Source organism: Panthera tigris, chromosome D1 (genome assembly GCF_018350195.1).
Source record: "Panthera tigris isolate Pti1 chromosome D1, P.tigris_Pti1_mat1.1, whole genome shotgun sequence".
Taxonomy (NCBI): domain Eukaryota; kingdom Metazoa; phylum Chordata; class Mammalia; order Carnivora; family Felidae; genus Panthera; species Panthera tigris.
Genome location: NC_056669.1, coordinates 87,132,325 through 87,160,286, shown reverse-complemented (window position 1 = coordinate 87,160,286; position 27,962 = coordinate 87,132,325). Strand labels below are relative to the sequence as shown.

The 27,962-nt window shown below is 46.6% G+C and overlaps 1 protein-coding gene across 2 annotated transcripts; it reads left to right on the top strand.

Annotated features, from left to right (window-relative positions):
- LMO2 (LIM domain only 2) lies at positions 1-27,805 on the top strand. 2 transcript variants are annotated; one of them, XM_042958704.1, is made up of 4 exons: positions 1-16; positions 17,899-18,133; positions 21,795-22,010; positions 26,817-27,805. In XM_042958704.1, exons 1-4 carry the CDS (start codon positions 1-3, stop codon positions 27,034-27,036), a joined length of 687 nt encoding a protein of 228 aa, XP_042814638.1. In that variant the 3' UTR covers positions 27,037-27,805. The 2 variants fall into 2 exon arrangements, with proteins under 2 accessions (XP_042814638.1, XP_042814639.1); XM_042958705.1 differs by lacking the exon at positions 1-16 and adding an exon at positions 17,746-17,779.
- Positions 27,806-27,962: the final 157 nt, after the last annotated feature.

Here is a 27,962-nt window from a genome sequence, read left to right as displayed (position 1 = left end):
ATGGGGACCAGCAGAGGTGAGCAAACATTTGAGAGCATCTTGGTGCCAGTCATGGTGCTAGGGCTTCACATGTCTTCTCTTTTTTAAAATTTTATTTATTTATTTATTTATTTATTTATTTATTTATTTATTTATTTATGAGAGAGAGAGAGAGAGAGAGAGAGAGTGAGAGAGAGAGAGACAGAATCCCAGGCAGGCTCTGCACCGTCAACATGGAGCCCCATACTGGGCTCGAACCTCGCGATCATGACTTGAGCTGAAACCAAGAGTCAGGCGCTTAACTGACTGAGCCGTCCAGGAGCCCCTTCATGCGTCTTTTCTTGCTGACATCTCACAACTACCCTGTGAAGCATGTACTGGGCTTTCGTCGTTCCAGGCTCTTTGCCCCAGTGTCTCTGCTTAGTGAAAACCCATATTTCCTTAGGTCCCACCTGAAAACTTCAATCTCCTGTAAGGCCTTTCCTGACCTGGTCAGTATAATTAGTTATGCTAATTGTGCTTTGTGCTCCCAGAAAATCATAGACTTTAGGAGGATGGCAGTCTCGGTTTCCTCATCCGTAATAGGGGTAACCATAGGGTCATTGTGAGGAATAAACGAAATAAATCCTGTAAGTGCTTTGACAGTAGCTGACACTTAGCCTTTGTTAGTAACCCTTGTTGTTATTAATAACAGTAATAATAATACCACTTAATTACATGCTGCTAGTTGTAAGCTCTTTGGGTGTGGGGCTAGTGCCTACTGTGTTCATTGTTGTGAACCCAGAGTCCAGGAATGTTTGGTATACAGTAGGCACTCGTTTCCTAGCTGGTGAATGAGTGAATAAGAAGGAGGTATTTGCCTTCTCGCCTCTGTGAACTCCTGAGGACAGGCCCTTATCTGACCTGTTTTTGTATTTTTCTTCCCTTCCCTTCCCTTCCCTTCTCTCTCTTCTCTTCTCTTTTTGAGAGAGACCATGTCACACAGTGTCCCTCCAGCCCTTGCCTCCCTGGTCATTCCCTCTGCCCCATACCTCCTTCCTTCAACCCTTCTTGATGTTGAATGTCCTCAAATAGCAGCCCCACCCCTGCCTCTACCACCCTAATCCAACCCAAATGCAACTCTAGTCACATCCTTCCCCTGCTCAAAAGTCTTCAAAGGACTACCTTAAATCCACATTCTTAGAGGCTGACAATCCAGGCATCTCCCAATATGGGAGATCTTTCCCACCATACTCTACTTCTCTCCCAGAAAAATTGAATACTTGTGGAGAAAGGGTTGGGTGCAGTATGTCACTCCCAACAGAATGACCAAGGAGCCTAACAACACTCTCAGTGGCAAATTGATTATAATGGGCCCTCACCCCGGGTTCCCTGGGCCATCCAGTATGTTCTAGCCATGGCAGGCATGAACCCCTCCCAGCTCACCCCTCCCACCATGATACCATGGACTCCACAATAATGGGTCTTCTCTTACATTTTTTTTAATGTTTGGTTTTGAGAGAGAGACAGCACAAGGAGGGGAAGGACAGAGAGAGACAGAGACACAGAATCAGAAGCAGGCCGATGAGCTGTCATCCCAGAGCCTGATGCAGGGCTGAAACGCACAAACCACGATATCATGACCTGAGCCCAAGTCGTACACTTAACCGACTAAGCCACCCAGATGCCCTGGGGTCTTCTCCTAAAGCTACAAAATGGCATGTGGTTTCCCAAATCAGTTTCCTTTCACTGCTCTTATCCCCCTTTACTGATCTTACTCCCCCTAGGGACCCCTCACCCATAACAAAATGTTCTCATTTTGCCTTTACTGGTTCAGATGGGAGACCCAGGCTCCAGATCATGACTTCTCACCTTCACCTGCCTGCCACAGCTCCCGGGTCTTTCATTCCTGTATCTTTTTCTGTCTGAGCTCAATTCCACCACTGGGAATTGGTGTCCGGAGTGAGGGCTGAGAATAACCTGGGACCTACCGGCTGTAGACAGAACGGCAAAATCCCTGATACTATGTTTCTACCAGCCCAGAGAGCAGGTACCACCAGGCGCCATTCCCTAAAACATCTTCCACAATGGGACTTACGAGAGCTTTAACGACTGGCTAATTTCAGGTCCTTCTCACAGGGAACTATTAGCAGCACCTGGACTGACATCTGTCACCACGTGGGTCTCCGAGAAAGGCAAAACACCAACACCAATATTCTAAAATAGCATACCTGAGGTTATCTACCTCCATGATAGGGTGCTGGAGCGAGGCCAGCCACCCACAGCTGTGGGGCGCAGATGCCCTACCCCTCCCCCCAGCCCCCCTCAGCATTATAAACGGAAGCCCTGAATGTGGAGGCTCCACACTGGAAAATGCTCTCGTGGAACATTTAGGTTATCACTAGCTGGCTGTGGCCCATGTAGCTGCCGGCCTCGGTCTGGGATATGGTTTTCCGACTCCATGCCAGGACACCTGGGCAGTATGGCACCCACAGCATAATCTCTGTTTGTCTATAGTGCACGACTCTTCTTCCATAACACCATAGGCCAGGCATATTATATTACCCTGAGCAGCCAGCCACCAGGAGAAACAAAAAGGAGCATGGTCCTGCACTCTTAGCGCCCCCCACCCCAGCTATCTTTACCGTGGCCACCATGCCCAGCACATGATAAATATCCCCTCAAGCGCTCCTGCTTTGTGCATCTTTGTGACAGCCTTCCCAAGATCAACACATGCTTCCCTGACCCAGACATGGCTCAAAAATTGTTCTGGCCAGGGAGTCAAAGGCCACATTGCAGGTGATGACCACGGCCCAGCCAACCCCCGCATCTCAGAGGATAACTACCCAATTACCCACATCATCTACCAACGTGCCTCCTGTCAGAGCACAGGCATCTTCCCCTCAGGGGGTCCCCCACTCAGCATGTACCACACACGGGAAAGAAGGGAAGACCAGACAGACCCCCAAAGTTATAACTCTCTTCTCCACCATCCTCCCCATAGGGCATAATGAACCCCATTTCCACTGTGGCTAAGACTTCCCCTGCCGGGCCTCCCAAAGCAAGCCTACTGCTTAAGGCTATCCCCAGGTTGATCTGTATGGTCATGTGGTCAAAGTCACATCCCAATGGCTGGACCTCACACAATGTCAGTTATGCTGTGACCCCGTGAGCAAGCCAGCTTCTTATTTACACCATGCTGAATGACCTTTTAAGCTGATAGAAAAGGCCCACAAAGTCACCAGTAGTGATGCTATTGGTCTAGGCCCCTATGTCTTACCCTGTGCCATCTGGGACCACACGGGCAGGACATTCATTGATTGATTTACGAAGTCTGGTCTCTGGCCCATGAGTCCAGATCATGCAATTATCCAAATGCATATGGGTGTATTTGTGTCTTCCTAGGCTGCATAGCATGTCAGGACTCATGGCCCTATGCTGGCCCAGATACTAAAGAAACATGAGCGATTAGGAGCGCCAAAGGGAACCTGGTTCGCCTGTGTCACTTCCCTAGATAACTCATTCCTGGTGGCCAAACTCACCTGCACACTCTGACAACCCCCTCAACGTTTACTGACTGCCCCATGATGGGACCCTGCTGGTCACAGTCCCCAGTCGGAGGTAATGAGCCATTTTCCTACCCACCATGCTACATACAATAGTGACATCTGGGACTAGAGAATTGGGATTCAGGGCTCACAACACGATTATACCAGGGAAACAGCAGATGCAGCAGAGGAAATGTCCAAGGTTCTATCAGCCCGTGTGACATAAACAGCGGCGGCACTTGAGGTTTTCACTGAAGGGCAAAACTCCCTAACTGCCAGGGTGGCGGGCAACAGACTAGCTCCAGGTGATTTGCTAGCTGCCCAGGGGCATGTGCCCTTAGGGGAACTGGCTGCTGTATATGGATAAATAATGCAAAGTAATCTAAATAGCCCAACAAATGCAACACCAAACCACAACCAAATTTTACACAAGATACCCCGAACTCCCTAGGAACTGGATGTCCCCTGCAGACTGGGGTGACTTTGCTCCAGGGGCTCTTCTGCCAGTAAGGGGACTTGACAGAGTGAACTGGCTATGTAAAATCAGTACAGCCCACAGCCCAGTAGATTAAGCAAAGACTGCCCAAAATTAACCTTCTCCTTCCACCACCTCCCGGTGTTTTTCAACAGACGAGTTCCTACCCTGTTTCTGTGTCCCCAGGATCAGGCTTCCTTTCCTCTGAAAGAGTCCTCTTGTCACTGGGCCCCTTGTCCAGGGACTCCCCCCGATTTACCAATGCCAGAGTCAGTAACAAACGTCTGAATTGCTTGTGATTGTGGCTCAGGTGTGATACATTTGGCCAACAGGTTGCCACGTTGAATCGTAACACTATTCCATTGAAAGGAAACCTGAACCTGTCATTATTCCATCACTACCTAGAACTGCATCTCTATCCCCTGGCCCCACACTGAGCCCTTTACTCAGGCTGGTTTTCTGCCAGGCACACGTGCTCTCCTCACAGGGTTGGTGAGGAGAACCAGCCTTGACTGGCTGTTAATCCCTACTCAGGCCTTAGTAGCCCTGTGACCTGGAACAAATTTCTTAGCCTTTCCGTGACTCAGTTTTCTCATCCATAAAGTTGTGATCACACTACTTACTTCATTAGGGTGCTCTAAGGGGAAAACAAAACCCACCCCCCGCCCTACGTAAAACTCATAGTGTAAACCTGACACAAAAGTATTCACTCAAGGGGCGACTAAATATCCACTTTCCCCAAAAAGCCTTCCATACCTGTTCCCAATCTAATTTCTCTTTAATCCAATCTGATTGCATTTCTGGTCAACCCCTTGCTGTTAATCATGTATTGGTTCTCCATCATATAGGTATTATTCATTTTGATTTCCCAAATAAAAGATAAAGGTCCATGAAGGAAGGGACTACATTTCCTACTGACTTGCTGGGTCATCTTGCCCTTAATTATTTTGGGATCTTTTTTTAATTTTCTTTTTTGTTTTTTAAAATTTACATCCAAATTAGTTAGCCTATAGTGCAACAATGATTTCAGGAGTAGATTCCTTAATGCCACTTACCCGTTTAGCCCATCCCCCCGCCCGCAACCCGTCCAACAACCCTCAGTTTGTTCTCCATATTTATTAAGTCTCTTCTGTTTTGTCCCCTCTCTGTTTTTATATTATTTTTGTTTCCCTTGCCTTGAGTTTCTTTCTCTGGGATGGCAAATACATGGCATGCATGCCAACCTTTCCATATCCCATAGCCTTGGGAGACACTAGGAGGCAATAATGATTCTCTTCCCCGGGAACCTGGCTCCAGACTTGGAATCCTTCTTAACATAATTCACTATTTATTATTATGTTATGTTAGTAGGCATATTTATTTTGTCTACTAACTTATTCAATAAATATGGATTGGGTACTACCTCTCTTTAGTAGTTTGGAGATAAAACTTGGAGGGAGGTACTACCCTCTCCTTAGTAGTTTGGAGATTAAACTTTGAGCACCTTGTCCCTGAACTTAAGGAACTTGTCACTCAGTGGAGAAAAAAGACAAGAAGCAAATACAGACGTAAGAAAATGTCAGGTAGTGATAAGTACAATGATGAAAGAAAAAAAAAATAGTGGTGTGTTAGTGCCTGGGGAGCAGTCTACTTTCGATTGGTGTCCAGAGAGATACTCTCTGAGGACCCTGGAGATTTTGATCTGGTAGGTGTGGTGTGGGCCTAAGGACAGGCGTGATTAACAAGCAAATGCAGGAAATTTGGGAAACACTGACGTGGCGAGTAGAGCGAGGGTATGGAGTCAGAAGACGTAGGTTCAAATCCCATTTCCTACACTTATGTAGTTGTGTGACCCTGAGCAAGTTATCAAACTTCTCTGACCTTCTGTTTCCTTATCTATAAAATGGGATAATACTATTGACCTCAGAAGGTTGTTAATAGGGTTAAATAAGATAAAACGTATGAAGTGCCTGGCCCACAATACGTGCTCAAGGAGAGGTAGCTATCATTTGCAACAATAGACCCATCTATCCCTAACTGTAATCTTTTGTCTGAATTACTCAAAAGACAAATCCCAGAAAGGCCACTTACTATGTACTTAATATGGCCACTGAGTAGATTTTTTTGCCTAATGAAACACTTCCTCTTGAAAAATAAATTCTCCAAAGACCTTCTCATGAGCAAGAATGCCAGAGTTCAATGAATAAGTGTCCTAGGGCTCTCTAGTTTAAGCAGGATTAAGATTTGGAAAGGCTTGGCCTCATTTCCTCCCCTATCAAATGGGAGCCTGGCTACTTGCCCTTTCTAAGTCGGGGGTGGGGGGAGGATTTCTGTGACCGAAAGTGATGTGAGATTTTCAAAGTGTGAGACACAAGGGGAACACTTGCCATGTCAGACTTGAAAGGCCATGACAGGACAGCCTCGGCAAGGATAGCTCCTGATGCACCAGCCTCCCCCCACCCCCACCTCACCCCACACATTGGGAGAAGCTGGCCACTCCTTCCCATTTATAGGCTGAGCTGGTACATAACGGAGAAAAACAAAGTTGGGCAGGAAGCAGCCTTTTCAACCAGTGAAGAAACCGTTAAAATCCATCCCTTTGCCCCGATGCCAAAGTTCCGCCTGCCCCACCCAGCCACACTATCAAGGACACACAGCCATCAGAGGGCCCTAGGGGCATTTGTCCCTACTTTATCAAGGACCCATGGAAACATTTCTCTAACTGAAGATAAAGACCTCTCCCCCCCTCCCTCCCTCCATTCTGTTTCTAGCTACCTACCAGAGGGTTCCTGTCATTTTCTCTCAGTAACAACAGTTCTGAAAAGGAGGTATTTTTTCAACCAGGACTTGAAGTAACTGGCAGAGAGGCAGGTAAGATGAGTTTCATTCATTCATTTGCTCATGCATTCATTTTTTCAATAAATATTTATTGGATACTTACTACCTGCTAGATTCTAAGCTAGGCTCTTGGATTCGATTCTGAGCAAAAGGCGCTTGCAGTCTCTGGGGGAGCCAGACACGCTTTAACCATCACAAAACGTAGGACTACAAATTGTGATCCAGACTGGGAGTGACGTTAGACAACGGTGGGTCCTGATCTAGTCACGGAGGGTGGGAGTGGGGATTCCTCGAAGAAGTAACACTTGAGCTGAGAGAGAGTGTGTATAATAATTTTCTAGATTTTGCTCTTGCCCTCCAAGTGGGTGTTTTCAGGGTTAAAAAGATACCTCTGGGCCCAAAAGACTTGCTGCCATTCTCTGCCAGTCCTGTTTCTGATACCAAGTCACGATTACTCGGCCCTTGTGAAGGTTAGGATGGAAATGACTTATTGGAATAATAGAGAAGCCAGCATAAACCTGCCAGGACCTCCTTCAAGATTCAGTTCACTTTGCAAAAGTTGCCAGATAAAAGATATTTCCAGATGGAGGGCCACGCAGGAAATACAAATGGAATATTTTTTAATAGCTCTTCCTTTGCAAGATATGACCCAAGGCGGCCTTCTGTAATATGATGGGAAGCACTGTAGCCTGAAAGTTTGAGAGGAGCTGAGCCGGCCCACAAGCAGCCCCCAGGGCCTTTGGAAAGGGGCTGTGGCCTGAAGGAACATTAAAGATGCTCTACTTACAGGAGACCCCCGTTCCTGCCACTGCCCCCCAAAGTGGAGCCTGTGACTGGTGCCTTCTAACTGACAGATTCTCAGAGGAGAGGGCAGATAGATATCTATGCAAGCGTTGAGTTCCTTTAAGGATGTGGCTTTACAAAATAACACACTGCACCCTTTTCCCCTTTCCTTGGAGCCGAGTGGCCTCTTGCAAAGAAAGTCATCTGGAAATTCAGGGCCCACCACCACGGACAGAGACCTAAGTGGGTAGGGATTGCCACAGGGGCACCTGAAGAATGTCTCAGGACGTACAGGACTAGCTTCCCCATAACTTTGGGGTTAAATGGGTCCACAGATGAATCTGAGAAGGTTGTGAGCTTCCTGAAACAGTAGGCAAAACCTTGCATGTTGGCCCAGATGTGCACCTTGATGGCCTTTAACTTTGACCAATGTTTCTGGTGGTCAGATATGCATAACATAAAATTTACCATTGTAACCATTCCCGAGAGCACACTTCGGTGGCATTAAGTACATCCACATTGCTGTACAGCCAGCACCACCATCCGCCTCCAGAACTATTTTTATCTCTCCAAACTGAAGCAATGTACCCATTGAAAAATAATTCTTTCTTCCCCTCAGTCCCTGGCAACCACTATTCTACCTTCTGTCTCTATGAATCTGACTACTCTAGGTACCTCATATGCGTGAGATCATGTAGTCTTTGACCTTTTGTGGCTGGTTTCCTTTATTTAGCATAGTGCCTTCAAGGTTCATTGATGTTGTGCATGGGTCAGAATTTTCTTTTTTGAGGTAGACTAATATTTCATGCACACACCGTTTTTTAAAAACCCATTCATCTGTTGATGGACACGTGGCTTTCTTCCATCTTTTGTCTATTGTGAAAAATGCTGCTATGAACACAGACATATAAATATCTGCTTGAGTTCCTGATTTCAATGGGGGGGGGGGGGTGTATATGCCCAAAAGTGGAATTGCTGAGTCATTTGGTAATTCTATTTTTAATTTTTGAGGAACCTACATATTGTATCCTATAGGAGCTGCACCGGTACCTATAGGAGCCTTCCCGCAAGCAGTGCCCAAGGGTTCCAGTTTCTCCACATCCTTACCAACACTTTCTGGGTTATTTTCTGGGTTTTGGTGAGAGCTATCCCAATGGATGTGAAGTGGTATCTCATTGTGGTTTCGATCTGTATTTCTCCAATGATTAGGGAGGTTGAACAGCTTTCCGTGTGCTTACTGGCCATTTGTAGATCTTCTTTGAAGAAACGTCTATTCAAATCCTTTGCCTATTTTTTAATTGGTTATTTGGGTAATTTTTTTGTTGAACTATAGGAAATCTTTTTATATACTGAATATTAACCTCCCATCAGCTATATGGTTTGCAAATATTTTCTCCCATTCCATGGATTGCCTTTTTACTCTGTTGATAGTGTCTTTGAGGTACAAGTCTTTAGCTTTCACATAGCCCAATGTATCTGTTTTTAATTTAACAATTAAATTAAATATAATTTAACAATTAAACTAAATGTAAATAAAATATGACACCTGTGCTTTTGGTTAAAAACTCACTGGCATATCCAATGTCATGTAGATTTCCCCCTAGGTTTTCTTCTAAGTTTTACAACTTTAGTTCCCAGAGGGGTTACCCCCCCCCCCCGCCTTTTTTAAGCTTACTTTTATTTATTTTGATAGAGATATAGAGAGCAAGCAAGGGAGGGGTGGAGAGAGAGGGAGACAGAATCCCAAGCAGGCTCCGCACTGTCAGCACAAACCCCAATGTGGGGCTTGAACTCACCAATGTGAGATCATGACCTGAGTCAAAATCAAGTCAGACACTTAACCGACTGATCCACCTAGGTGCCCCAGTCCCCAGGTTTTTAAGAGGTCTGTGACTGATAATGCATGGGCCATCCTTAATATTGATTCTAGGGACACCTTTGTTTCCAATGTAAAGACCCTCAGGCCTTCCTGAATGTCAATGTGAATCCAGGAATTTGGGATATTGATAACATGGATGTGGTATTTAAAGCCTTTAATTCAAAAGGAATTATTGAGTATCTCCAAATTTATATCAGTACCCTGGAAGCTGGTGAAAATGAAAATCATGGCCTCTCTTCTCCCAGAACATAAGGCACTTCTGAGGTGGCAAGATTGGGCACACACATGAAATCACCGTACTGCCGGGCAGAGTCTAATGAGCACTTCACCAGGCCCTAGAGCTAAGAGCCATGAGAACTCAGGGAGGGATCAGCTACCTTGAGCTTCCAGGGACAGAGAAAACTCCAGGGTGAAGATGTGACTTGAGCTGGGTCCAGGCTGATGGACAAAACTGGAGGAGGCAGAGAGGACTGGGGACTTAGTAATGATGCACTAATGATTGCCATTTACTGAACACTTACTCTGTGCCATGCACAGGGTTCTGTCTGCTGCACACATTATCTCAGTTACTTCTTCGAACCCTATATTTAGCATTGTCTCTGTTTTATCATTGCAAGCACTGAAGCTCAGAGATTTGCCTAAGATTAATTACCCAGATAGTAAGTTATGAAGCAGAGGCTGGAAACGAGGTTTATTTATCTCCAAAGCCTTTATTCTTAACCACTCTACTATTCAAGCACCAAAGTTTTGAAACACAGACAAAGCAGACATCCCAGAGAGAACAGGATAAGACAGTGCATAAAAATGGGCACAAACAGGGTGTTTGAGATCAAAGAGGAGAAGCCTGGCTGAGTAGGAAAGTTTAGGCACCAGGGTGTGGAATATAAAATTGAACCCATGGAGTGGGGAGGATCACAGAGCCTTAATGGAAGTATGGAAAGCTTGGTCCTGACCTGCTAGAGGGACAGAATTGCAGCTCAACCTTCTTCCTTCTATAAAAACAAGAGCACTGGGGTCCCCAAAGTTTAGGCCTTTTGCCAATGGTTACAGGCTATATAGGGAGCCATTGCAAATTCTTGAGCAGGGTGGTGGCAGTGAAGAGAACAGGATTCCAGATGGGTCAGCCTGAGGTTCCGGGGTTAGTCTGATGCATGTGGGACAGCTAAAGGGAGGCAGAGAAAACTGGCAGAAAAGAGCAAGCAGCTCTTTTCATACCTCCTTCAGCAATGGGTATTTCTAGAGAGCATTATCGACAAGACTCCTTTCAACCGAGGTCTGAAGCTTAGGAAAGCAAACATCATCAGGAAGTAGAATCGCCTCCCCCTGCCAGACTCAGTGTCCTCGGCTAGACTTGAGCGCCAGAAAACACAGCTGCCCCAGAAGCAGCCTAGCTCCTCCATCCAATGGAAATCCTGTCTAGATGCAGTGCCTCAAACCAGAGACCTCCAACTCTGAAGAGCCAGTGGCCAAGGCAGGTTCCTCATGCCATCTCTGTATGCTGTTTTCCTGAACATGAGGTTGAGCCAGGCGTCTGTAAGTCCAGCCCATCTGTCCCATGGGGGTTACCAGAGCAGGTAAGGAGGTAAGGCAAGAGTTCCCCAGGCAAGGAGGCTGCCTCCACCCTCCAGGACTGAGCCCTTACTGTAGCAGGATCCCGCCTGTGTTCAGCCATGAAAACCCTGCCCTGGTTGACTATCCTCCTCTGAGGTTCTCTCTGCTTAATTAATTCTAAGAATAGCTGCCATCCATTGAGCACTATGCTAAGCATTTGACATGTGTGATCTCATTTTATCCCTACAACCTCGTGATGAAGATATAATTATCCCCATTTTATACGTGACAGAACTGAGTCTCAGCGCTGTCAAATGATTTGCCTAAAACCATGTAGCTAAAAAAGCCAGGACTAAAAGGCAAGCCAGTCTATCTCCAAAGTCTGTGTCTTTGCTCATATCATTGGCTGCATTCTACACTGGTTCGCTGTAGCCACATCTCCTTGTGGGCAGCTGGGGGGGTGCGGGGGCTGCAGTAGAGAATCCAGCTTCAAAGCATTGGCCTTGCTTCCTGACACCACCCATATCTGAGTGTTCCCAGAAGCCAGGAGCCTGATCTCTTTCACAAACCAATTTTTGGGCCTGAATCTGAATGGCATCCGAGACCTTATCTTCTCCTAAAAGTGATGCTCAAGGAAGACAAGATTTTCAAGTTCCTTCTCAACATTTACCCAGAGACCACAGCGCACGCTTTGGCCAAGGGAAGCAGGGCTTCTATTTGTACTTTCATTCATTCAATGAATATTTATCGAGGGCCGCAGGAAAGAGTTTGGATTTCAAATGTGCTGAGTCCCAGGCACTGCCATGTGTCATTCAGGCGAGGCTGTCTCTTTGCAGTTAAAGAGAGGGGACAGCTTGTATGGACAAAGAACACAAGGATAGCTCAGTAAGTCAGCTCACCCAGCTCTCTAACTCCCCACTTGAACTCCGAGCAGCAAACAAGTTCAGGGTCCAGCACCCAAGGTGGGGAAGAGTTTGTTGATGGCTGTGGTGAAAGAAAGAGCTGTCGATTCTATGTCTCATTTGCCTTGCCCTTCAAAGGGTCTGAATTATCAATGGGTGTTCAAAGATTTTAAAGCTGGAATGTCTCTGTGTAAGGAGAATCTTCCTCGGAAACTTACTAGGTCCTTTCCAAGTACCTTATGTGTTTCATTTCACAGGGTTACTGTAACGGCCCCTTGAGACAGGAACTCTGACTATGCCCGCTTCACAGATGCCAAAACCAAAGTCCAGAGAGGTCAGACAGTATGTCAAAGGTCAACAAGTATAGCACTGCTGCGGTTGGAACAGACACAGGTGAAGCCCCCTAGGGAGGTGCCTCAGAACCCCTTCTGCTTCAAAGAACAAGCCAAGAAGTCACATTTTTTGAGGTTCCTTCCACTAGGACATGCTAGGAGCTTAATTCTGCTAAGACCCTGCTGTGGAACTGTGATATCTGGGAGCAATGATTGACCACCCGATCCCGCCTCTTGTCTTAGTTGTAAAAGTGGGTCTAGAAGTTGTTGGAAAGGGGAAAATCAGACAGCTAAAGTCAAGGATGTAGCTGAAGCAGACAACATAGTAGAGAAGCAATGAAGTGTCAGCAGCTTGCCCAGAACGTAAATGGGTACAATCCTGCATTTCTGGCTGACAAACGTGGGCCCCCCAAGCCTGGGGCTGGTTGATGTCTTACATACACTTCAGCTCTTCCTGTAGCTTTGACTAGCTGGGAGACTAGCTAGTTGTTTCCTGATACAGTGGTGATAACTTCTGAAAGATGAGGTAATAACAACAACTATCATTTATTATTTTTTTTTAATGTTTATTTATTTTTGAGATAATGCGAGAGATAGAGTGCAGGCAGCTGAGGGGCAGACAGAGGGAGACACAGAATCCAAAGCAGGCTCCAGGCTCTGAGCTGTCAGCCCAGAGCCCGACGCAGGGTTCGAACCCATGAACCTCGAAATCATGACCTGAGCCGAAGTCGAACACTTAACCAACTGAGCCACTCAGGTGCCCCAACAACTCTCATTTCTATGTATTTACTATGCACCATTAGTGTGCAAAGCATTTTCACACACATCATGCTAAAACTCTTAGCACATCCTCTTAAAACTCCTGTGAGGCGATCGCAGTGGCCTCACCCTAGTCCCAACCCTGCTAAGCATTACGACTGCCTCCATTTAAGATATAGAAACTGAGGTTCAGAGAGGTGAAGTAACTTCCTTCAAATCACACAGCTAGTAACCAGCCGAGCTGTGTCTGTCTAACATCTATGCTCATTCTCCTGAGCCTCAGTTGAAATGGATTTTTAAAGACTTTTTGGGGGTCTATTCAACTGTACAGGAAACCTGATTTATTTATTACTAAGATTACTAATAGGTCTAACATTCTGTGAAAACATATCCACCAACTGAAATGTCCTGGGATGAGTTTGGGAGCCAGATGCCTATGACAATTGAGTAGTTTAAAGAATTTTGCATGGGAACTGGAGCCATATTAAAACAAATCTTTATTTTTGTTTCTATACGTGAATGTCACAGCTCACAGGCATGTGATACAACTAAGCTTCTAACGATTGGGAAAAAAAATAAAAGAAGTAAATTTTCACTCTTGGCATTTTCCCAATGACATTTGCATTTTCATTTCTATTAGAAGTCCATTTTAGCAAAGAAATGCAGCCTTAGTCACTTGAAACCGCTCTTCCCTAGAAAACAATTGTAAATGTAATAAGCAAAAAGAATAGAAAATGCCAACAGGAAGAAAGCAATCACCTGAGGTCAGATTCATCATGCCAACTGATTCAGTCTTCCTCTGACATTCACATTCAATTTTAATTTAGAAGTTAAAATTTCTAAATTTTGAGGTGTTCAAGATTAGCAAGGAGAAGGGGCTGGGGTGGGGAAGAATTAAATTGCAATCCCACTGGGTAGGTATAAGTACAGATTTCCCCAACTCTCAAGAACTGTTTTGCATGTTTGAATTGCCTCATAGTTACTGAGTCCCTCTTCTGCATAAGGCATAAGGTTTGCTATAGAAAGATACAGTAAGGTCACAATTGCTTTAAAATTATTCATAATAAAAACACATTTTGAGACTTGATTCTAAATGTTAAGCTTAAATTTGAGCAATTTAATTGCCCGTTGAATAGAAATGAAATCCCACTGGTAGGCAGTTATTTCTTACAACCACTGTGTGTGAAATTGAAATCTTAAGATACCATTTCAAATATTCACTTTCTCTAAGGAAGTTCTCCCCAAAGAGTTGTGAAAGATAAGAAACTGACCCAAAGTCATAGGCAGTAATCTCTCTTTCTTCACACACTGGGGTCAAAACAGAAGCCTATTATTAAGAGGGAACTTGATGCCCAAAAGTTGGTGGTTCAGAGGTTGCCTTGAGGATATATTTATTTTAACAGCTAACTTGAGCCTCCATACAAACCTGTAACAAGGAAGGTAGCAACTTAACTGATTTAATAGAAGCAAGCAGATGCAAACATATCATCTAGTCACCCAGACAGTGAACACTGAAATGGAAAATGCTCGTATGTTCAGGCAATAGGAAGCGAAGTGATGGGACTCTGCTCCGTTTGCTTTTTAAAAACAGGGAATCGTTTATAAATATGGTGAGAAATTCTTACTTTAAGCCCCCATTTCACCTTTAAATTTAATTCCAAGCTCTCCCTATTGATTTTTGAATTTTTAATTTATCTTTTATTGAGGTATAATTGACATACAACATTATATATGTTTCAGGTGTGCAATATAATGATCCAGTATTTGCATATATTGCAAAAGATCACCACAATAAGTCTAGTTAACATCCATCACCACGGTTACATAGGTTTTTTTCTTGTGATGAGAACTTTTAAGATTTGCTCTCTCAGCAACTTTCAAACATGCAACACAGTATTATTATTAATTAGAGTCACCATGCTGTACATTATATCCCCAGGAACTATTTATTTTATAGCTGAAAGTTTGTACTTTTTGACCACCTATACCCATTTCACCTGCCCCTTTCCCTCGCCTCTGGCAACCACCAATCTGTTCTGTATCTAAGAGCTTGTTTTCCTGTTTTTTAGATTCCGCCTATAAGTGAGTTCCTATGGAATTTGTCATTCTCTGATTTATTTCTCACTTAGCATAATGCCCTCAGGGCTCATCCATGTTGTTGCAAATGACAAGATTTCATTCTTTTTAATGGCTAGATAATATTCCATTGTGTGTATATGTATACACACACACACACATTTTCTTTATCCATTCATCCGTACAAGGACAGGTTGCTTCCATATCTTGGCTATTGTAAGACATAAGACTGCAATGAACGTGCAGATGCATATATCTTTTCAAGTTAGTTTTTTCATTTTCTTTGGATAAATACCCAGAGGAATTGCTGAATTCAAGCTCTTTTTAAACTCTCCCAATGATGTGTTTTGCTATAACATAGCAGCTGCCTTTTATGTGCACTTAATGTACATTGAGTGCTCTCCATGCATTTAATCTCCTGTCATCACCCCCATCCCATTATAAGCTCATGTGCCACATTTTGCATGCATTTACTCTTTTAATCGTCACAACAACTGATGCAATGGGTTCCAGCATCCCCATTTTACAGATGAGGGTATTGGGAGTTTAAATTCTTGCTTTTGGCCCAGGTTCACACAGGTGGGAAACTGGGTTAGAATGTTGACAGTCTGACTCCAGAGCCACTATCCAATTCTTTCTCTTCAGATGAAGTAACTTTCCTAGGCCATGCTAGCTGATAAGGGCCTAAGTGAAACCCAGGTAGCTCTGGCATTTAACCACCACACTGCCTGGCTATAAGTAGGTAAACTGCTAACCACGAACTATAGGTTTATTTTCATTTCTGATTGTAGGGTGGTAACTTACATATTTATCACATAATTTGGACTTGCCTAAAATGTCTAGAGAGTTTCTTTTTTCTTCTTTCTTTCTTTCTTTTTTTTTTCTTTTCTTTTCTTTTCTTTTTTTTTTTTTTTTTTTTTTTTTTTTTGTTAAAAGCAAGGGTCTGATCAGGACAATATGTTTTTATATACTGAAGACCTTGACTGGGACCCAAAGCTGCTCTTCGGGCTTCTTTCATCACACACACACACACACACACACGCACACGCACACGCGCACACACACACACACACACACACACACAGCACACAGTGTTAATTATACCCATTAGGGACCCCCACCTTGCACATGGAGACAAGAACATGACAAAACCATGCACACAATGGTAAATTCTGGTTTATACTCGTGCAAAGTCAGTGAGGATCGGCTCTGAACAGGGAAAATGAAGTAATCAGGAACTCAATTCTGACTTCAACCACCAACCTTTCAAGGTAATCTCATCCAAGTCCTTCAACGTCATCTTTAAAATGGGAATAAAATGTCTATGACCATGATCCAGACTGTTTATATAAAACTATGAGTTCTGAAAGTATTTGGTAATTTCCTCTTTACAAGACTGGTGACTGGGATCATGCACAAATAGACCTTTAATAATCATTTCTGAAAAATAATAATTTCTGAGTATAATAATTTGCAAAGAACTCTGATAAGGCCCAAAGTTTTTCCGTACAGAAGGACAAACTATTAGCCTCCTCCTCTTCCTAGACTTTGCCTTTGTGGTTGGAAGGGAAACCAGAACTCCAAAAGTCTGGCTTCTTTCTCTTTCCCTGATCCACGGCAAAATAGTACTGCTCCCAAGTACTGTGCTTGATCATTGGAAAGGCACTTTCTCTGTGCAGAGTATTACTGGCACTTTCCATGGGGGCACTTTCACCGCAGGAGTCAGATTTTTGAAAGATGCTGAGGGATGGAATTCTGCCGCCAGCAGATGGAGAGGAGACTCAGACCAGCGTGGTCCCTCCCAACCACCCACCCCCCCCTCCCCCACCTCCGGGATTAGCTGCCCCTGGCACTGCTCAGGCGTACCCAGCCCGTGCGGTCCCTGCTCGCACAGCACCAGGCTCCTCTCTGGAGCGCGGACGCAGTCACAAACCCGCAGCCAGCAAGCAGAGCCGCGCTGTCCGGGGCAGCCCCGCGCACGGTGTCTGAGGACCTGGGACCTCGAACCCCGGACGGGCGCGAAAGCCACTCGGGACGCTGGCATTTCTGTATGTGCTTATCTCACGTTCTTGTCTTTTCTTTCTTCCTTGAGCGGCCTGCTGGTTACTTTCAGTCTTAGTTAACCAAAAGGGAAACGCCGAAGGGGGGAAGCCCTGAAGAACGATTTAGAGGCAACCCAGCCGCCTCTCTAAGGAGAGGTGTTCACTGAGCGACTCTGCCTGTCCCCGACGCTGGCCCCTTTAAGAAGCAAGTCAGTCCTGATGCTGCTGCTGTTTGTATTGCTAATCCCCAGGAGCCCCGTTAAAAAAAAGGGGGGGGGGGACCGGGCAGCTGTCTCTTTAAATGTGATTTCCTTCTATTGTATTTGAATCGTGATCAGGAAAAAGGAAATGAAACCAGAGACAGAGGGAAGCTGAGCGAAAATAGACCTTCCCGAGAGAGGAGGGAGCCCGGGGAGAGAGGCACGGTCCCCTCCCCGCCCCCAGGCCGCCGCCCCCTCCCTGCCCTCGGCGGCGAGCCGCGCGCCGCGACCCGGGCCATAGGTGCGAGGGACTCGGGGCGGCCGGGCGGGCGCGCACGATCCCCGCGGGCGGCGCGGAGCCGGCGACAGCGCGCAAGCCGAGCCGGACCTGGTGGTGGCGGTGGCGGTGGCGGTGGCGGCGGCGGCGGCGGCGGCGGCGGCGGGACCGGGATGGAAGGTTAAGTCCTGAGCAGCAGCAGCTGCAGCCGCTGGGGCCAGGCTGCGCGCCCCGGTCCCCGCCTCGGCCGCGGCGCGCCGGCAGCCCGGTGATTCGCTCTCTCTCTTTGGCGTTTGAAGGGAGCGCGGTGACTGTCCTTGAGCGCGGAGGGGCGAGCTCGCCGCCGGAGCGCCGGAGCAAGAGGAGGTGCAGGAGCGGCGGCGGCGGCGGCGGCGGCGCCCGAGCACCCGAGGGGGTCCGAGCCCCGGCAGCCGGCCAGCCCCGCGCCACAAAGGGAGCGCCCCCGCCGCTTGGCACGCCACCTCCCTCCCCAATGTCCTCAGCCATCGAGAGGAAGAGCCTGGACCCGTCTGAGTAAGTGTGGCTCCCCTGCCCCTGCCACCCACGGTGACCACGGCCTCGCGCCCCAGGGCTGCAGGGTGGCGCGGGCGGCGGGCGAGAAGGTTTCAGGTGCGCGCCCGCAGCGTGCCCTTGGCTCCCTTCGCCTGGAGCAGGGCTCCCCCTTCCTCGCGGGTGGCTCGGGGGGCACTGGGAGAGGGGCTGGGCCACCAGCGGCAGGGAGAGGGGGTCGGCCTGGCACCTCTGCGGGCCCTTCTCGGCTACCCGGGACGCACCTCAAAGCCACAGCGGGCCAGAAAGTTTACACCGGAGCAGGCACAAGGGGAGATTGGAGGTGCGCAGGTGCAGTCCCGAGAGCGTGCCGGGCTTGGTTCTACTTCCTTCTCCCCCCTCGCTTTCTCGGTCCCCATTCTCTTTGTCCATTTGATCCTGGAAAGGGGGACATTCCAAGCGGAGGCCTCCCGAGTCCCCGACGGCCCCCTTTGCGGTGCGCAGGTGGGGCGGCTGCCAGTAGCGCCAGGGACCCGCGGGCGAGGAGGTCCAAACGTCCACCTAGCAGCTCTCTCCGGCCACCAGAGACTTTCGAGCCCCTAAATCCGGAGTTAATTGGAGTACATGTATTTCCCTCTCCCTTGGGGTCCACTGATGGGGCGGCCTGTGAACCTCAAAAGTTAGTGCACCATTTTGTGTATAGGTGAACTCTGGGGAGCGGTGTCTCATAGCATTTTTCACGGGCTCCAAAGGGTTTGGGGTCAGGGAGCCAGAGCTCCAATGAGCATTTGCCACATTTGTTTTCAGAGCCTCGTCCTGGTTTGGAACGTTCCCCTATTCCCAACCTATACCTCCAAACCATTATTAAGCGTTAACAAGGGGAGAAAGGGTTGTTTGAGATATCATTTTCCCGTCAGCGCAAATGCCCTTTTAAGATTCATTAGCTGTCTGGTATTGAGAATTTTTATTCCTTTGAAGTCCCCATCTAATCCTTTGAAGGGATTTGTTACACAGACCAAAGGAGCTGGTTAATGACTTGTCCATTTGTGCTTTTAAGACGCATTTGTCTTCTCTTTTCTTTTCTTTTCCTGCTTTAAAGGAACTGTGCTTTCCTGATTGAAGTTTCCCCCTCCCCCAGTTTCAGCCGGCTATGGTGTTTATGTACGTGGGTTTTATCCTCGTTACCAGCATAAACACTCAGCATGCTCTTATAAAATACAGGAAGTACCATGATCCAGTGAGAATATAAACATCACTGTTGAGTCTTGAAGGCTCTCACACCAGTTCTACAAGGGGCTAGGATGGTTTTAAGGAAAACACAGCTTCCATAAATAAGTTCTTGGGAGAAAAATAACATTCATTTTTAAAAGAACCTATCTATGCAGATGCAGGGTTTACAGGGTGGTCTGTACCACCCCCCCCCTTTTTTTAATCAATCTGGAATGACAACTTAGCCCTGAGTTTTCAGAGTCTGAGCAAGACCACAGTAATACAATAAGAGTGAATGGGATGAATTGGTGCCTAATGCCTTTTCGATCAACAGAATTTAGCCACTAATCCTTTTATTGGAAGATAAATCTGGAAGTTTCATTTCCCTGAAGGTTTGCCCTTTTCAAAGTTTGTGCTTTTTCACTGTGATTACTTACTCAAAGCCAACGTGGGCCTTGACTATCAGCATCTCCAATTTACAGATAGAAGCTTGCCTAGGCATTTGCAAATGAAACATTTAGACAGAAAGCCAGCCAGGATTCACCAATGGATAGATTTCCTCTACCAGGCATTGGGTGGCCCCTACCGCTTACCTGTGAGTAACAACAGCAGATCATTTTAATTCCAGGCAACTTTGCACCAGAAAGGTGAAAGTTCTCCTCTTTCACAGTTGGTTGGCAGCATCAGCATCAGGGCATCCAGCGTGGTCGAGGTTCCACGAGTGTTTCTGGAAGCCCGAGTAAGACCATGGGCGGTGGGAAGAGAGGACATGTGCTTCTGAGCTGACACATGTGAAATGCTGGGGATATTATCTTTCAGAAGGGAGAATGGCAGTCCTTATGTATAACCTGTGGAAACAAAGAAAATCAAGTCAAGCTTCAGTGAATTTTTACAACTCTTTAAAGTCTTGAGTTTAAGAAAAAAACTGACTTGGGTTTCACATTTTCTTATTCTAAGAAGGGATCATCTTATGAAGGACCCTTACACTTGGTCTATAAGGCATGGACTTGGTTTCAGTATTCCTAAATATTCACAGGGAGGTGACCACTTTAAAGAGGCACCTGCGGGTTGTCAGCGTGCGGGCGTTACAACACTGATCACCTGAGTCTCATCGTCCCTAAGTATAATTGGTGCTGAGCTCTATGGGCACAGACCAATCAGGGCACAAGGTTACCTGGCAAATTAGTGTCAGCTAGAAATAAGGGAAAGATTTATACCCTCAAGGTATGGAGGAGGAAACTCCCTTTGGGAATTGCACAATCGGAAGCCAGTCCATTTTTTAAAGCATAATAGATTAAAAAAAAAAAAGATTTGCATTTGAGTAAGGTTCAAAAGAGCGCTTGTTAATTGTTACAAATCAACAGGTATTAGGTTTTTCCTGTATCCCATTCGGTGCTGGAAATGTTTCTTTCCACTCTTATTTTCTTTTGGCAAATAAAATTATTTATTTTAAAATGTAAAACTGGAGTATTCAGATTCCAGGGAAGCAAAGTGAACTGGAGACACTGTCTCACCTTTTAAGGAGGGAACACGTATCACAGGCTCACTGTTAGCAAGCCTGGATGGAGATTTCAGAATCTGTTTAATTGCCGTCTACTCTTGAAAATAATCATTGCCCCTTCCTCATTTTCTTTCCTAAATCAGCTTTATCCAAATCAGTTTTGCTGTTGTAAAAATTTTCACATGCAGAAAGGTCTATTTAATGGCCTTTATAAGTCTAACAATGGCCTTAATACCTGGGATTTTTCTCCAAGGGTTCATTCAGTAATAAAGATGAGATGTGGAATTTCTGTAAAATATGTATATACATATATGTATATATATATTTTAATGATAATGAGAATTCCTATTATATCCTGATGGCATTTTTATTTGGGAAACAAAACAACCTAAGATAATTTTTTTATCACTTTCTTTTTTCTTCCTCACTTCTGCTCTTTGTGCGGTTGGGAAGGGCTTGGGTTAGGATGGCAGGTCCATTCGACAGGGAATTTGTAAAGCTTTGGCCCTCTGGGTAGTGGGCTGTCCCTGAAGCAAGTAACTCTTTTAGCCTGGAGTGCCTCCCCTGAGGTTTGGCAGTGCCCTTGAGTCTAGGCATGGGAGGAGGAAAAGAAGGAGAAATGCCAAGATACAGGGGAGAGTAGGAGGGGAGAGTGGAAAGAAGAAAAAGACGGCAGAGAGGCCCAGAAAGTGCTGGGCGGCAGGCAGGGGCCACAACCCGGGCCCCCCTCCCCCGCGGGGTGTACCTCTTGGTGCCCTGCATTTACTTCTATAGCATGGAGGGAGAGAGACCTAGCTCCCTCCAGGCCTGACTCAGGCTAACGGGGCCTCTCGGCAGTTCAGCCTCAGGATGTGGAGCCCCGTCCTTTCTCCTGATGTCACCAACAGGCACCTAACTGTCCAGTTCGGCCCATAGCGGTTCCTGACCCCCGGTGCTTGGCATGTGGTTGTCCCTAATGCTTGGTCTTCTCTCCAGGGAGCCAGTGGATGAAGTGCTGCAGATCCCCCCGTCCCTGCTGACATGTGGCGGCTGCCAGCAGAACATTGGGGACCGCTACTTCCTGAAGGCCATCGACCAGTACTGGCACGAGGACTGTCTGAGCTGCGACCTCTGCGGATGCCGGCTGGGCGAGGTGGGGAGGCGCCTCTACTACAAGCTGGGCCGGAAGCTCTGCCGGAGGGACTATCTCAGGTATGCTATGTCCACGCCTGGGGCCCTGAGCAGGGAGGGGACAGTCCACAGACCATCTGAGTGTGTAGGTCCACCTCTTCCGCTCAGGCCAGAGGCTGAGCCTAGCTGCCCTGTGCAGAGAAGTAGTTGGCGTCTCCTCCTGCTGGAGGAGCATATTCTCAGGGACGCATTCCTCTGTGCTAAAATACTAGTTTTTTAAAGGTGAGAGAATGATAAACATGAAATGCTGAATAGAAGTCCCCTGGGGGGGCATGGTGGGGCACAAGGACCGGTGAGGGGTACGCATGTCGGGCCGGAGAATCCAGGAGTGCTGGAGTTGACCAGTTTGAGGGTAGGTTCTTAGGTGCTCATTGAATGCTTCAAAACATATATCTAGGTTGTAAATAATTTTTTGTAGGACCCCAATATTATATGATGAGACATTTCAAAGCTCCAAGCTTTTTTTTTTTTTTTAAGTTTATTTATTTTGAGAGAAAGAGAGGGAGACAGAGAATCCCAAGCAGGCTCTACACTGTCAGCACAGAGCCCCACGTGGGGCTCCAACCCACCAACCGTGAGATCATGACCTGAGCTGAAATTAAAGAGTCGGACGCTTAACTGAGCCACCCAGGCGCCCGGGAAAGCTCCAAGCTTTTGACTGTGACAGGGCAAAAGCTCTGAAGTCAGCTGTAGGTGTGAGTCCCAACAACACAGCGTTCTAGCTGTGTGAACTCGGGCAAGCTACTTACCCTTCCCCAGCCTTGATCTCCTCATCTACAGAAATGGGGATAATAGCCACACCTACTTCCAAGGACGCGGCGAGGATTAGATGGGGTCATACGTGTAAAGTTCTTGGCCTGGTGCGTGAACGTCAAACAGATGTTACCTGCTCTTGCAACCAACCCTCATGACAGGATCATCGAGTCTTTTCCTACCTAATGAACAAGAGATGGGAGAACGGAAGGAAAAATAGGAACTCTAGGACACCCACTGAGACAGGAGCTAAGGACACCTCTGATGCTCCGGGTCACGCTGTTGGCCATGTGAGTTGCCCAGCACTCAACGAGTGCCTTGGTTCGGAATGTTCTAGCATTTCCAGTTTCATATTAGCTGCCGTGCAGGTAACTCTGTGCCCTCTACTGTCAGATCTGTTCAACTGTATAGCTGTCAGTTTTTTGCCATCTTCCTGGGGCACAGGGTCTGTGGAGCATGCAGCCGTAATACATTAGGACCACCCAACCCAGGGAAGCTTGTTTAGACTCCAGTGCCCTTGGCGCCAGGCTACCTCTGCCTCCCAAACCTGCCCTCAGAGCATTTTTACATTAAAAAAAAAAAAAATGCAGGCAATTCCACGGTGAAGGAAGCTTATCTGTTTACCCAGACTGATAGAGTAAGTGCCTTTTTTCCCCCCTAAATTCTCCAATAAAGTCCTTGCAAACTTGGTGGTTCAGAGAAAATAAGTAGAGTTTTCAATGATCCTGATTATAATTGTGGTCCATTTTTTATTAAGTTACAAGAAAATGGAACTGGGATAAACAGAGACCTGATTTTGCTGGCTACCAGTTTGCCAAAAGTCAGTGCAGAAAGCAGACGGGTAAATGATCCCCATTGGGCCCCCTGACTACATCCCTGTCAAATCATTTGAATCTTATTAAATAGTGCAGATAGAGTAAGGTCAAAAGAGCCCCAGCTTCTCCCTATCTCTGTGGTTTTATATAACATTCAAGAATAAACCCAGTGCTGCCTGGGCTTGTTAATCTTTTGCATTTTTAAAAAGAAGAGGGAAAAAAAATTGTCTGGGAGAACCCAATGTTAATTAACTTGTGTCTTGGTGACACGAAATAATTCTTCTCCCTGCTACATTCCTAGGCAACATGTTAATTAACTCTGTGTTAGTGCAGGCGGTTCCAGCCATCCTTTAATATTTATATTATTGTTATTAAAATGGGCAGGAGAAAGCTTAAGACATTGACACCTCTTGACAAAGGAGAAAAACCATCTTTGGCTTCAGGAATGGTCCTTTAGCCATGGACTTGCTTACTTGCATTCTTAACATATCTGGCAGTCTTTTAAAGAGGCAAGTTGGGGTGGGGTGACTCTCTGGGGGTTCCGTGATGGGGTTCAGTCTTCTTCCCGCCCCCCCACCCCGCCCAGGAGAACTGCTCCTCTTGAGGATTTCCCACAGCTGACTCGTCTGTTACAGTCCTTTTCAGACATTTAGCTTCAAATATTTATGAGATCTCCAGTGCCGACCTAAACCCTGATGCTGCTGTGTTATGTTGCTGGGAGGGAACCTAATCGTAGCTGTTAATGTCAGTGCCGGGCCCAGATTCCCTCTGATCCCTTTCTACCAACTTTTGTGTGCAGTGCACCCCACTCCACAGTGGTTTCACTTGCAACAGCCAACAGTACCTCTGTTAGAGCCAGAAGTGTGCCCACTGCCCCCCAGACCCCCAGCGGACTTTGACATTAACCAGTGACTGGCAGGAGCACCAGGTGCAGGAGCACCAAAGCCTTGCAGCCTTGCCTGGAGCCGGCAGACCTGGAGACATACCCCAGAGTCCCCGTGCCATTGGCCCAGAGCACCCCCCCCCCACCGGGGCCTTTGCTGGAGATTACAACTTTGCTTGTCTGCCTCCCCTTCTATCTGGCTTCCCTTGCTGCCTTACCAGTTTCCCCTGAGAATACATCCTTAATAATTCCCCTCCTCGGGGTCTGCTTCAGGGATATCCAGCCTAAGGCACCAGTTCTTGAGGTGAATGCTCAAATTAGATGTCAAGTCCTGGTTTATTTTTCCTATTAGTGGAATCTCAGAATACCAGAGCTGGAAGGGGCTGCAGAAACCTTTTCTTCCAGTTCCCTTGCTTTTACAGCTTGAGACACAGAAGCCAGAAGAGAGGATGTCATTTGCTCCAGGGCACCTGGCTAGTTAGACCTGAGCTTGCCTCCCAAATATTAGTCCTTTGTCCTTCCCCTCATTAACTGCCTGATGTGTATTGTAATTTACCCCCAACTTCCCTTTAATAAATGCTCTCCTTCCTTAAGGGTCACACACCCCAGGCGTTGGCTTCATTCCACAGACACTGTTTTGTGAGTCGTCTATCTCTGCTCAGTCCCAAACTCAACTTACTGAATAGTCAGAAAACCAGAACTGTCTTTCCACTCTGTGACCTCCAAGGTGGCAGTTTCCTACAGCTCCGCCATCTGCTATGTTGGGATAAAATGTTCTTCCCCCTATAATGAGTTTGCTCCCACGTGGTGCCTTGAAAACACTTAGAGAACCTCAAATGCAAAGCAGGATTCAGGTGGAAACTAGCCGGGCCCTGGCTCTAACTCTCAGCCCTTTACCCACAGACCCGCGTCTTCTTGATTCCGTTAATTCTATCCAAATGTTTCAAAATTTGTCAATTGCTCCTGTCTCCCCCATAGCCTCTCAAAATGCACTAATTGATTCTCTGCTATTCTGAAGTTAATAAGAACTTCCAGTAAGAAGCATTTGCCTAAAACTGTCCAAAACGTTTTATGTGGAAAGGACCCGCTAACATGCCATGTTAGCAGGCACACGTGAAAATGACCTCCTGTAGCAGGACTGCGCCATTGGGAATACACCTGACGTGTTAAAACATAACCAATATTGGCTTAGCCTTTGATCGTTGGTGCTTTGACAACGCTCAGTTTGATCCTTCTCATAATGAGGTGGATGCTGTGGTCACTGCCATTTCAGAAACTCAGGGAGTCTGAGGTCCCACTGAGGCCACTCAGTGCTCTGCGCTGTAGTCTTGGACTGAATCTGGGTCTTCTGATTCCAGTACTTGCGCTGTCCCACTCTCACAGGCTGATTGCAAAACCTCAGCCTGCGTCAGAATCACCTGGAAGTGCTCCGTAACCAGACTGCTAGGCCTCATCCCCAGAGTGTCTCAATCAGGAGGCTTGAGAATGTGCATTTGTAGCAAGTTCCCGTTTCTAGCAAATGCTGCTGGCCCCAGGACCACAGCTTAAGAACCACTGCAGTGAGCTCCACCATGTTGCCTCTCCCACCTTGACATTGAATATTGCTCGAAATAAGTGATTGATTGAGACTTAGGGGAGTCTTGATTTCAGCGTCGGAAGAAAAGTTTCTCCACAGATTCACACCAATGGAGCAGCGAGGACCCTGAAGTAAGCTCTGCCATTCAATGTGGAAAGATGCCGCTTATCTCCCAGATTGTTGAGGCACGGTTAACTGTGCTGAGTGTCTTCTATCCAGCTCTCACTGTCTCCCAGAAGCCGGGGCCCCAACGAACAGTCATGCAGAGGTGGCCATTTTAGCTTATGGAGGAGTTTGAGACCAGCCCTCCCCATGGGTGGAATCAGTGGCTGTTGACATGAGAGAATCTGAGAGCCTCAGAAAGATGCCCATTTCATTGCATTCCTGGTCAGTTCCCTCTCAAAAGATCCCCAGGGGTTTACTCCAGTTCTTCTTCTAAAATGAAAGTTCCCCTGGGAAGGGACACACAGTACTGCCTAACATCTTAACTTAAATCACTTCAGCTAGGCACTTCTCCACAGAAGAGGGGCCTGGGGCAGCCTGGACCGGTGCCCACAGAGAGGGAGAGCTCAGAAAAGGGGCAGGTTATGCCAAACACAAATGCCATGGGTTGCAGCCTCATGCCATAGTCCCTCCTTCCCTCTAGGAAAGGCTCTGTGAGCCTCCCTGGACCCACCTTGTCCCTTCTTCCTGACCTGTTGGAAATTGAGCCTCCTGTATGGAACCCATCCTCAAACCCTTTCTTCCAATATTGTCTCTGCCACCGTCTTCTTAGCTTTTCTTTCTGTTTTTTCCCCTAGGCTTTTTGGCCAAGATGGTCTCTGTGCATCCTGTGACAAGCGGATCCGTGCCTATGAGATGACGATGCGAGTGAAAGACAAAGTGTATCACCTGGAATGTTTCAAATGCGCCGCCTGTCAGAAGCACTTCTGTGTGGGCGACAGATACCTCCTCATCAACTCCGACATAGTGTGTGAACAGGACATCTACGAATGGACTAAGATCAATGGAATGATCTAGGCCCGAGTCCCCCAGCATTTCTGAGGGGTGTTTCACTGAAGTCACTGTCTCCGTAGGGTCTTCACTCTTGGGCACTCTGGGGATTGGAGGGTGGGATGAGGCATTTCTTAGGGGATGGTGGACCCTCTCTGGGCACCAAGCCACAGCATCCAAGTGACATAATACAAGGGACAAGACTTAACTATGACAGGATGATCAGCCTTTAGGGAGAGCTTATGGACAGTGGCCACCGCCTATGCATAGTCACTGATAAGATTAGTAGAGGAAAGGAGTGTTGGGCAGGCAGGCGCGTGCCATCATCCTAGAACTTCACACTTACGGAGAGGGACGTGTGCAAAGGACCTTGACCCTTGACAATTAGAGATGTGCAATTGATTTCTTTTCTTCCTGGCTTTTATGACAGCCCTGCTCCAATCACTGTCCTCCACACAAGGGAAGGACAGAGAGGAGAGTGGCCATCCTTTCTTCTTGGCCACCTTCCCAAGGCCTTAAGCTTTGGACCCAAGGGAAACTGTGTGGAGACACATTTCAGTTGAGAATGGAAACTGCAACTTTTAACCAAACAATTATTTAAAGCAATGCTAATGAATCACCGTTTTTAGACACCCTGGTTTTGAGGTGAGGAGTTCCACAGATTGTTTCTATACGAATGTAAATCTAAAAACAAAAGTTGTTCAACTATTTTATTATCTTAGATTATATCAAAGTATTTGCTGTGTGTAGTTAAAAAAAAAACAACTCTGCAGACAATAAAAATGACAGACTAAAATGAAGTGTTGTTTACTTGATTATGACTTAGAATTTGGGTTGGCAGGAAAATGACTTTTTATACTGTAAAGGAGAAGTAAATAAGCAATTTACTTTTAGGTCAGATAAAAACTTCCCATTTATTGCTAGGGTTTATATGAGGCAGGCACGTTTCTGTA

Bases quoted from the DNA above. Each gene is read 5' to 3' on its own strand.
- LMO2 (XM_042958704.1), top strand. The intron at 18,134-21,794 runs GTAAGTGTGGCT...TCTTCTCTCCAG, and splicing joins AAGAGCCTGGACCCGTCTGA to GGAGCCAGTGGATGAAGTGC. The intron at 22,011-26,816 runs GTATGCTATGTC...TTTTTCCCCTAG, and splicing joins TGCCGGAGGGACTATCTCAG to GCTTTTTGGCCAAGATGGTC.